This window comes from Marmota flaviventris, chromosome 9 (genome assembly GCF_047511675.1).
Source record: "Marmota flaviventris isolate mMarFla1 chromosome 9, mMarFla1.hap1, whole genome shotgun sequence".
NCBI classification, from domain to species: Eukaryota; Metazoa; Chordata; class Mammalia; order Rodentia; family Sciuridae; genus Marmota; species Marmota flaviventris.
The window spans coordinates 49,827,120-49,839,355 of NC_092506.1; the positions used below are offsets into that span (position 1 = coordinate 49,827,120).

At 35.8% G+C, this 12,236-nt stretch overlaps 1 protein-coding gene across 1 annotated transcript; it reads left to right on the plus strand.

Annotated features, from left to right (window-relative positions):
• Positions 1-469: 469 nt before the first annotated feature.
• Positions 470-2,931, plus strand: Pth (parathyroid hormone). Its single transcript, XM_027942252.2, has 3 exons — positions 470-510; positions 2,484-2,582; positions 2,670-2,931. The coding sequence occupies exons 2-3, from the start codon at positions 2,497-2,499 to the stop codon at positions 2,929-2,931; spliced, it is 348 nt and encodes a 115-aa protein (XP_027798053.1). The 5' UTR covers positions 470-510; positions 2,484-2,496.
• The last annotated feature ends 9,305 nt before the right edge of the window (positions 2,932-12,236 follow it).

The window sequence follows — 12,236 nt, forward strand, 5'->3', positions numbered from 1 at the left end:
AATAAAATGAATTTTAGAATAATATACTTTTGAAGCTTTTAAAATTATGCATAAAAAGCCATTTCAAACATTTTTAACATTTCCTTTAAGAAAAGCACTGTATTTTGGGGGGAAAATAATCAAGGTAATTGGAGTGGTTGAAAAGGACTTGTAAATAAGCATAACATATATGATTAATTATCATAACAATTGTACTGATAATGTGGTTATACTTCAAATTTCATTCATAAGTAAGATAACTTTGTCATAAATCTTCAGAATGAGAATTTTTGTAAAGTATAAACTCAATATCATCAATTGAGCCAGAATTTTTCTAGGTGGTACAACTCAACATTTGTCAGAACAGTTTGCATAAGCCCTTTTCCCTAGCACTCTGTTGTTTTTGTTCTATTATCCAATTATCAAAAACTTAAGAGGACTGGGCACCACCCAATGGGGGTGTGTGGCTGTTTGGACTAAAGTTGAGATCCCGAGAATTGAGAGTGACATCATCTGCAACAATAAATAAGCTCTTCTTGATGAGCAGAAGAACCATATATGAAAGTCACACTTGAGGATCTGCAGCCCATTTCATCAGCTTCCTCAAGTTCACTAAACATCAATACAGCATCAGCTGAATTTCACCTGAAGGAAGGGCTTCTCTGAAGTTGTCTGGTAAGTCCTCTTTTAATTGTCACTTTAAATTACACGACACTTTTGATAATCATGTTTTCTACAAATATGCTATTTGCTCATGATTAAATTTTAAAGAGGTTAAATTACATTAAATATTAAATATAACAATAGAATAAATTTATGCTAAGCATATAAGTCATTTATTTTTGTGATGAAAGCCTTTTGGGATAACTTTTTTAAAAACTTCTGAAATTATAGAAAATTAATGAATATTCTGCATTATATGCTTTAGTAGTCTATAAAAATTTTGAAATAAACAGGCTGGTAGTGAATGAATAGTTCTGATGTAAATAATATATTTTTGTTAAGTGGAAGGGCTGGGGCTATAGCTCAGTGGTAGTGCACCTGCCTAGCATGCCTGAGGCACTGGGTTCGATCCTCAGCAGCACACAAAAATAAATAAAATAAAGGTATTGTATCCATCTACAACTAAAATTTTTTTAAAAAAGGAATATTTGTTAAGTGGAGTAAAATTTCACTTTTCTTTCAGACTACCCTTACCTAGATGGCTTATTTATGACTTCAAGAGAGCTCAGGTTGAAAAAACTACCATTAATGGCTGAATGTTTATTTCCTTTTATATAAATGACAACTTTTTAAACTTTCCTGGACTTTAAATAGTGCACAAATTTTAAAGATATTTAACATTATTTTAAGGCTTTTATTCATGGTATTTCTATAAGAAGTCTATTTCCCTCTTAAGAACAAGGAAACAAAGCAGAGATTTGTAGGTCACTAGGTGAATGGAACAAAGCTAGGATTAGACACTTGATCCTCTCATCCTCCACCTGCAGTGAATATTTCCAACATAACCCAAAAAAGAGATGGTCTTTTGTTGCTCCATGCATAGATATGTTGATGGTTATATTTTTTCTTATGCTACCTTTAAAATAGGAGTACCTATGGGGTGGGGATGCAGCTCAGTGGAAGAGTGCTTACATAGCAAGGCCTTGGGTTCCATCCCCAACACTGAAAAAAAAAAAAGAAGAAGTATTTAGCCATTGAACATGTCTGTTAAAAGACAGAACAGTGAACATTTAGAAAAAAGCACTTGTAAATATGCCTTTGCAAATATTGAAATGCAGATTAAGGTAAAAATCTTTTTCATTAATATGAAAATTTTTACGATTAAATGAGGAAAGAGCTAAAAGTTATACTCAAACATACTTGTTAGTGAAGTAAGTAGAAGAAATAAGGTGTAGATAAGCATTTTATTAAGAGCCAGAGCTCAAAATGCACATATAAGTAATTATGTGATTTTTAAGTGCTTTAATATGTACTTTTTAATGCCAGAAGTGTGCATACATTCAGTAAGACCCTCAAAATCAGACTTTACTATTTGGCAGTTATGGTTGTTATGCCATTGCCTGAAATGAAGTTTAATCACGAAAATGACATTTGCTAAGTAAATACTGATAACAATTTTTACCTAATTTTAAGACTAGTCAATTTCAAGCCTGTTCAAGCATTTATGCATAGCCAACATAAAATGTGTGGGAATCCTCAAAACAAAACTCTTCCATTCATCATGTGGCTTAAAATTCATATATTCAAACCTGCACAAGCAATCTCAAAAAAAATACTTAAGAAAATTAATCTAATATCTCAGAGTATGTGTGTGTATATCTGATGTTACTAAAGTATTCCCTATATAAAGAGGCTGATTCCAAAAGCTTCTCCTAAAAACCAACCCAATTAATTACTATACACTCTGTAATTGATTATATGGTTATAATTGGAAACTACTATCAATATTATTATATGGTTTGGAACAGTAGAATATTTTTAAATAACTCGGTTTTGCTTTTCCTTTTAGTAAAGATGATGTCTGCAAAAGACATGGCAAAAGTGATGATCGTCATACTTGCAATTGTTTTTCTTACAAGAACGGATGGGAAAGCTATTAAGTAAGTACTACAACCTCTTTTGCATGGTGAAGGCATGGAATAAGTGGGAAGCTAATGGAGTCGTCCTCTCTGTTTCTGTTCTTCCAGGAAGAGAGCTGTGAGTGAAATACAGTTTATGCACAACCTGGGGAAATACTTGGCCTCCCTGGAGAGGATAGAATGGCTGCGAAAGAAATTACAGGATGTGCACAGATTTCCTAGCCTTGGAGCTCCACTACGTGCTGGAGAAGGTGGTTCCCAGAGATCCCCCCAAAAGGAGGAAAATATCCTTGTTGATCACCACCCAAAAAGTCTTGGGGAGGGAGACAAAGCTGATGTAGATGTATTAATTAAAGCTAAATCCCAGTGAATACAGATGTGATCAAGGCACTGCTGTGAACAGTTAGGGCAACAAAACTACACACTGTTCACTTTTCTAAACTCCAAGAAGACTACCAAATGCCAATATTTCTACTGTTACCAAACTTTGCATATAATCCATTGCTAGACCTGATGGCTGCAATATTAATTGATTATTTTAATCTAACTGTTATTCGTTAAAGAGCTCTTTTGATCATTCTTTCTCTATTATTCTTTTTAAAAGTATGTAGTGCATAACTTATGAAATAAATTGCACATTTTCACATGTCTCCCTCATAACGCAAAATAAAAATTTAATCTTGAATCAAAAGTACTGAAATGTTTCTTTCTTGCTAAAAGTAAGTCTTTTGGGTTATAGTGAATACCCCAATGTTTATATTGACATGGGTAGGAAGAACAAAATGAAAAAAAAATTTTCAAAAAAATTCAATCATATTTGATATTTTGAACATAATCCATTTCTCATATCAAAGTTCTAGGTTCCCAAATTCTCACTGGATACTGTTGTCCTCTTCATTTCAGGAAAGACAATGAAATGCTCTCCTGAGAAAAAGAGCAAAAAATACTTTAAAACTTGAGTGCAAAAGCATTTGTTCCTCTCTAAATCCATGTCTGTATTCCAAACCCCAAATTTCAAGAGATACAATTGTAATATTTTTTTTATTTTGACAAGTACCTATTTAATGTCCATTACTTGTGATGTACTTGTCAGTCCTGTAGTATGCATACAATAGTAGACAAAGTGTTCACGAAGCCTATAATTTAGCCATTAATTCATTATTAACTTTGGTCAATCCTGTGTATGAAAAATACAAAATACTGAAGGAGTGTACAGTAAAGAGCCACCCTTGGGCTGGGATTGTGGCTCAGCTGTAGAGCGCTCACCTAGCATGGGCGGGACCTGGGTTCGATCTTCAGCACCACATAAAAATAAAGGCATTGTGGTGTGTCCATCTACACCTAAAAAATAAATAAAATATAAAAAAAGAGCTACCCTTTTTAGATCAGTGCTGCCTGATAGAATTTTCCATTATGATGTAGTCCACAGTCTGCGCTGTCCATCATGGTAGCTACATGTGCATTTACCTAAAATGTGGCTAGTGTGACCAATGATGGATCTAAATTTCTTTTTTTTTTTTTTTAAACTGGGCATTTTCTTTTTCTTTTCTTTTTTTTAAGTTTCTTTTTTAAAATTTGTTTTAATTAGTTACATATGACAGTACAATGAACTTGACATATCCTACATTTGAATCAGATGGGGTATGATTTCTCATTTTTCTGAGTGTACAGGTTGCAGAATCACATTGGTCATGAAGTCACGTATATACCCACAGCAATAATAATGTCTATTTTATTCTGCTGTCCTTCCATTGCCCCTTCCCCTCCCCTTCCCTTCCATCACTTCTCTCTACCCAATCTAATGTGACACACTTTTTTTTTTCTTTTTCCTCACTTCATCATACATGTATTCTGTATAACGATGAGGGTCTCCTTCCATCGTCCGTGCAATTCCCCTTCTCCCTCCTTTTCCCTCCCACCTCTCTTTCCTATTTAGTGATAATCTTCTTCTCATGCTCTTTTTCCCTACCCCATTTTGAGTCACCCCCCCTTATAAGACATTCGGCATTTGTTTTTTAGGGATTGGCTAACTTCACTTAGCATAATCTGCTCTAATGACATCCATTTCCCTGCAAATGCCATGATCTTGTTATTTTTTAGTGCTGAGTAATATTCCATTGTGTATATGTGCCACATTTTTTTTTATCCATTCATCCATTGAAGGGCATCTAGGTTGGTTCCACAGTCTAGCTATTGTGAATTGTGCTGCTATAAACATTGATGTGGTTGTGTCCCTGTAGTATGCTGTTTTTAGGTCTTTTGGGTATAGACTGAGAAGAGGAATAGCTGGGTCAAATGGTGGTTCCATTCCCAGCTTTCCAAGGAATCTCCATACTGCTTTCCAAATTGGCTGCACCAATTTGCAGTCCCACCAGCAGTGTATGAGTGTGCCTGTTTCCCCACATCCTCGCCAGCACTTGTTGTTGTTTGACTTCATAATGGCTGTTATTCTTACTGGAGTGAGATGGTATCTTAGAGTAGTTTTAATTTGCATTTCTCTGATTGCTAGAGATGGTGAGCATTCTTTCCGTGTATTTGTTGATTGATTGTATATCCTCTTCTGAGAAGTGTCTGTTCAGGTCACTTTGATTTGTTGATTGGGTTAATGGATCTAAATTTCACAAGATCACTTATGGAACAGAAGCAGAGGCTCTGCTTACACCAGAGCTAAATGTTCCTGTTTCTTATTCCCTCTTCCAGTTTAAAATTATGTCTTTATAAAATGTGTCACCCTGTGGATGTAAGTGGTAGTTTTCGTTTGTTCGTTTTTTGTGTATCTCTGATTACTGGTGGGTTGAATTTCTGTCTACATGTTGGCCATTTAGGCTTCTATCTGAATTTCTTATTTTTTAATCCTTTGTCAGTTTTTGTATTGGCTTTCTGGCTCTGTTAAATTTGAGTTTGTGTCTCCTAAGACAAATTTCTGTTTGCATATAAACATCACAAATATTTTTCTCTAAGTGCCCAGAAAGTTTTAAATGTTGTTGTTATTATTATTATTATTATTTTGAGACAGAGTCTCATTTTCTGGTTGAGGCTGGCTGCTAATACTGTTGTCAAGTAATCCTCTTGCCTCAGTCTCCTTAGTGCTGGGGCTAGAGGCATGCGCCACTGTGCCCAGGTTTTATGGTTAATTTTCATAGAATTAATTACATAATTTATTTACTTTATTGTTTGTATTTTGGGAGTTCTTCTAGAAGAAGTCTTTTTTTTAGATACTGGATACAAAATTATCTCTTATATCTGTTTTATATTTACTTTCAGGTATTGATTTTGTGTATGGCAAAATGTTATGTTCAGGTTTTATTTATGTTCTTAGTTTTATAAGAACAATCAGTGTTCCAAATACCATCTATCAAATAATCTACTATTTTGCTATAGTTTTATGGAGTCATTAAAAATCATCTTCAGTTCCCAGGTCAACATAGGTTTATTTAAATTTTATGTAATTTTGGACTGGGGGCTGAAAAAGTTCTTCACTGTGCCCTTTGAATCAACTTCCAGTCCATGCAAGGGCAGTCCTGACTCTCCTTCCATCTCCTGAATTAATCCTTAGAAACACTATCTCTTTGAGTATCTCCAGCCTCATGATTCTCCTATCCCTGGGGCATATACACAGGAAAACTTTCTTCCCCAGTCCTCAGGGGTTGAGCTCATGAATACCCAATCCAGGCACTCCAGGAACAAGTTCTTGGGTATATCCTGAAGCAACAACTCATAGGTGGCCCCTGGGAAACATTCAAGAAGAAGAAAGAAAACACCTTCCACTGTGGGCCTCTTGAGTGGCTCAACTTCCTCCAGGCAAAGGTAGTGTTCAGAATTAAGTCAGGTCTTAAAAACAATTATTTATTATTGCAATTCTAATCTTAGATAGAACTTCCTTTTAAATAAACAAATGGATATTTCCTTAACTTATATACCCCTGGTTATGTCAGACTACTTGGAGAGTATATGTCTCAGCAGTTTTATCTCATAAGCTCTTCTTTCTGGGTAGACATCATAAACTGTACCACCTGTAACTTCCTGGCTTATATGATGTCGCCCTCCGTTGGTATTCCAGGTCAGAAGAGTGGGTACAGAAGCTCTGAGGTAGTCTCATTGTGAAGGTGTATACATGGTAACCATCAGAGGTGTTGAGAAATTACATGTTTTCAGGTCACAGTCTGGAAAAATCCTGACCTTGTGCATGTTTAGGTTTATAGGCAGCACAATTCAGGTTCCTATACTAGCTAGAAAATTCATTTACTTAATTGAGGCTCAGAAACCAGACCCACAGATTTGAAGAGACTAGGAAGGGTTCTTCATGACTTGTAAATTCCCTGAAAATATACAGAGACTGATATGATTTTCCTTCCCCTTTTGTCTTTTAATTGTGCCATCCACATGTGAAGTAAGAGGCTCTAAGGTGATAAATATCTCAGCATTCTCTGGTGTCTCTTGTGGAGGTGAGAAAATAACTGTGCAGGTCATTAGAGAATATAAGGAATTCATTGGTTGTGTTTCAGTATCCAGAGCCATATTCACATAGAACCTCAGCATGTAGCGGCACATCCTCAGCATGGCCATTCCCACTTTGATCTCAGCCACTGGCTTCCCCAGGGCCATGTTGGTCTGGATCCTCTGGATGCAAGCTATTTCAAGATTCTGAAGACAAGTAAAAGGACCTTCCTGGCTCTTCATCTCCAAATGGCATGGGGCAGATGAAATGAAAGTTGTGTCAAACAGTAATCTCTGAATGAGGTCATAGATGTATAAGAATGTTTCAGTCAGGGATGAAGAGCATTTATAGTAGTGGTACCATAAGAGTATAACACAGCTAAAAATAATTGTTACCACTCAGTGTTGCTTTCTACATTATGTATAAGTACATAGCACCTACAATTGTCTACAATATTCAGTATCATAACATGGCACAGGTTAATAATCTAGGGGCAATAGGCTATTCTATATAGCCTATGAATAGTAGGCTATATTATCTAGGTTTGTGTAAGCACACTATATGATGTTCACATGACAAGGATTTCATTTAATAGCCCTTTCTTTTTTTTCTTTGCAGTACAAGGGATTGAACCCAGAACCTTGTGTGTGTGAGGCAAACACTATACTGCTGAGCTACTTCCTCAGCCTTTTTTTTTTTTTAATTTTAATTTTGAGACAGCTCTTGCTAAGTAGCCTACTCTGGCCTCCAACTTGCAATCCTCCTGCTTCAGCCTCCTGAGTAGCTGGGATTATAGGCATATACCACTGCACCTGGCCTAACCGCACTTTTAAAAGATCATATCCCTGACTTTAAGCACCACATGACTGAAGTTTGGGTAGATGGAACATGTTTATTCTTTTCTGAATTTTTCTGCCAGGACTACCATTTTGGTGTGACTCTTCTCATCTTTGTGTTCATTTGGGATACTCTTTCTTAACAGGAATTCTGGACTTCTTATGAAGATATTTTTCTTCCTATATCATAGTTAAATCAATAGTTCTTTGAGGCAGGTAGCCTGAGACTTCCTATGTCACTTGCTGATGTCACTAACATGGGCTTATTTTTGAGTTGTGTTAGTGTGTTCTATTCTACTGAGATATTTGTCTGTTCCTGCAATATGAAGTATACAGCATGAACAAGCCCTTCTTTATAGACCTTTCTATTACCATATGAATTTAATGACTTTGTTGAGTTCTCGTCTTCAAAACATCCAGCTGCAGTTTCATTGGGAATGTTAGAATTATTCTCATCCTAGTTTTAGGATGAATTATCATCTTTACTAAATTATCCTATGTGTCAACATTGCAAGGATTCTAATTTATTTTAATTTATTTTTGTGCTATTTTAAATAGATTAAATTTTCTCTGCAAACATCTTATGTTTCCTTTGTTAATTGCTAAATACTACATAGTTTTGTGGCTATACTTAAAGGTTATCTAAGTTTTCCCTATATTTTCTAGTTGGTGTTCTTTTTTTTGGCATAGAGGAACATTGTTCATTTTTCTAATGATCACTTAGATCCAATAATATTGCTGGACTATTTTATAAATTCTCATATTTTCATTAAGTTTGTTTTTCTATGTAGATGATTATATATGAGGTCAAACCCCACCTGATTACACATCTTTTTAAAGAATTTCTCAGAACATTACCCAGAAGCTATAATTGTATGTTGATGAGTGATGGTTTTTGGCTTTCTTATTCTATCTTGACCCTAAAGGGAATGTGTCTTTAATCTCTCAAGAAGGGAAAAACCCTTAACACTGATGATATTCCCTTCCATAACTAGTTTCCTAAGGGTTATAAATGCTTTTTCTCCAGACATATTTACTTTTTAACCGAGTCCTTTAGTGCCATAAATTAAATATTTTTATATAGTTGTGATATAATCTACTTGGTACTGACATGATTTTCTTTTTAAAATAGCAAAATTTATTGTATACTTGAAACTTGTATATAATATATATATATATATATATATATATATATATATATATATATATATATATATAATTTTAAAAGAAGGAAATAAAATGAACAGCCATTACTCATTACTCAGGTTATGTAACAGAATATTGCCAGTATCTTAGAACTTTATTGTAAATTCTTCTTTGATCACACACACCTTTTTTGCCCATATTCTTATTTTTATGTATATCCCTATTCTCTTGCTTTTCTATATGTATGTGTTATTTTCCATATATAAGAATACATATAGGGTTGGATTGTGGCTCAGCGGTAGAACACTCGCCTAGCACATGCAAGGCCTTGGGTTCGATCTTCAGTACCACATAAAAATAAAATAAAGATATTGTGTCCATCTACAACTAAAAAATAAAATATTTTTAAAAAAGAATACATATATGTTCTATATATGTTATTTTTTAGATTGGGTAGTCTAATAGTTTTTCAAATGTTTGCCTACACATAACTCTGTCTTTCCAGTCTGTGACATCTATTTTCTTACCATTCACCATGGTTAAGCTCAATCTCCTCATTTTTAGGTGTTTGCTAGTCAGCATACAATTTAAGGTACTCATTTCTAAATTAGTTTGGATAATCAAATTGCTGTAACAATGTACCCTGAATGTATATTCACCTAAATTAAGTAGGATTTTATTTCTTGTTCACATTAAGGTTACTGGGATGCTATATTACTGAGCAGGTAAACAGGTTCACAAGATGGCGAGGGACATCATTCCTACCATCTCACAATAGGGTCGTTCCATTCCAGTTAGCTGGAAATGTGAAATTTGGGGGGCCAGTTCTGGAAAAGTTGATGTCATCTGTTTATATTGATTATAACAGTCCTATAAACATACTTAATAGTGTAAAAAGGAGATTGAGAGCAGTTGGGACATGTAGTCTTTAACTAGATACTTCCGCATGACAACTCTACACTAGGAAAGCACAAGTTTTGTGCAGTGAGTCATCCATCTTTGCCACAACTTTTAAACTATGTGTGAATGTGTGTGTGTGTGTGTGTAAAATTCAAAATTATTACTTTGTACTTTCCACTTAATATTGTGAGATTCATCCCTGTTGATGCAGGTATGCATAGTTAGATTTTTCAATTGTATTGTTTTCATTGTAAAATTCAGCTTATCTATGCATTTATTCTTGATGGATTTGGGGATTGTTTTAATATTTTTTATATTATTCCCACTGCGCATTCTTTCACTTATCTCTTATACCTGTGAGGATTTTTAAAAAATGAATATGCGCTAAGAATAGAATTGCTGATTCTTATAGTGTATGCATATTCACCTTTGCTAGGAGATACTGTAATGCCACATTCCTGGGACCCCAGTAGACCTCCAGGAGCAGAATCAGATGCAATCACACAAGAGTCTTTTTTTTTTTTTTTTTAAAGAGAGAGTGAGAGAGAGAGAATTTTAATATTTATCTTTTAGTTATCGGCGGATACAACATCTTTGTTTTGTATGTGGTGCTGAGGATCGAACCCGGGCCGCACGCATGCCAGGTGAGCGCGCTACCACTTGAGCCACATCCCCAGCCCCACACAAGAGTCTTTATTGCAAGCTCGAGCCTGGACTCACAACGGTTTCCGACACAGCGGTCCCAGGGAGTGAGTCCTGGTCCTTTGTTCAGTGAGATTTTATAGGTTTTGGGGGATACTCTATGCGTCACAACATCACACAGCAAATCATTCCATACCACAGGAAAATCAAACAACAACTCTTAACATTGATTAGCACATTCACTGGCAGGAACAAGTTGGGTAGGGGTGATTGGTTAGTACAAGAGGAGGATTCCTTTGAACTGATTGGTTTAAGCCTCGAGGGGTGTATGGGCTAAACTACATGGTTTCCCACATGTTATCAACCACGGTAAACTACTGGAGGGTCATCTGGCATCCCAGGTATTTTCCCTGTCTCATGCTGATTGGAGGTTGCTAGGGGGTTGCTATGGGTCCTCACTTAGCCTAACTGAGTCAGGGACACCTGGCACCGCAGATCTCTCCTGACAAACAATTCAGCAGGGTGATTATGTGCCTAGAAAGGCTCTGTGGGTTTTTCCAAGGACAAGGGTCATGCCCCCTTCCTTAGGACAGGCCTTGAGGTAGAAGCTGCTGTTATTTATTTTCAAAAATGGAGTCACATCAGTTTCTCAGTAGCAGTTTATATTTCCTGCCTATAGTACTGTATGAAAGTTCCTTTTGTTTCACATTTTTTACCAATACCAAATATCATGAGACTTAAAAAATTGTGCCAGTCTGATGGGTATCTACCTTGTTCTCTTAATTTTATTTCCTGGGTTACTCGTGCAATTTAACATCTTTTCTTTTTTATTTTTTTAATATTTATTTTTTAGTTTTAGGTGGACACAACATCTTTATTTTTTATTTTTTTTAATGTGGTGTTGAGGAACGAACCCAGCACTCCGCGCATGCCAGGCGAGCGCACTACCAGTTGAGCCACATACCCAGCCCCAACATCTTTTCATATATTTATTGAACATTATTTTCTTCAGTGTAGTGCCTATTAAATTTTCATTTTCATTTTCTTATGCTCTTTGTCTTTTGATATTGATATAAACATCCTTTATGTATTCTGAATACTGACTCTTTTGTTTGTTGTACCAGGAATTGAACCCAGAGGCGCTCAACCACTGAGCAATCCCCAGCCCTTTTTTATTTTTCATTTTGAATACAGAGTCTCCTTAAGTTGCCAAGGCTGGCTTTGAAATCGCAATCCTCCTGACTCATCCCCCACCCACTTTTGTAAGTTATCTATTTCTGTGGTTTAGATGTGGTTTGTCCCCCAAAGTTTTGGTTTGGAAGGTTGGTCCCCAGTATGCAACTGTTATGAGGTGGTAGGACCTTTAAGAACTAAGGCTTAGTGAGAAATAATTAGGCCATTGAGGGCCCTGTTCTTGGAAGGAATCAACTTAGTTCTTCTAAAACCTTGATTAGTTCTCACAGGATTGTTGTTAAACAGCAATCCTGGACTCCACCTCTCTCTGGTTTCTTGTGTTGCCATGTGAACCCTCTCTTTTACACTGTCATTGTGATGCCACCTTCCATGAGGATTCCCCAGGGCCAAACCACTGCCTGTGCCATGCCCTTAAACCATTAGAACCGGGAGTTAATAAACATCTTTTCTTTATAAAGTATCTGGCCTCATATGTTTTGTTATGTTAAAAGAAAACAGGGGCTGGGGTTATGGCTCAGG

Coding starts and splice junctions, on each gene's coding strand:
- Pth (XM_027942252.2), top strand. CDS start 2,497: ATGATGTCTGCAAAAGACATGGCAAAAGTGATGATCGTCATACTTGCA. Junction 2,583..2,669: donor ACGGATGGGAAAGCTATTAA/GTAAGTACTACA, acceptor CTGTTCTTCCAG/GAAGAGAGCTGTGAGTGAAA.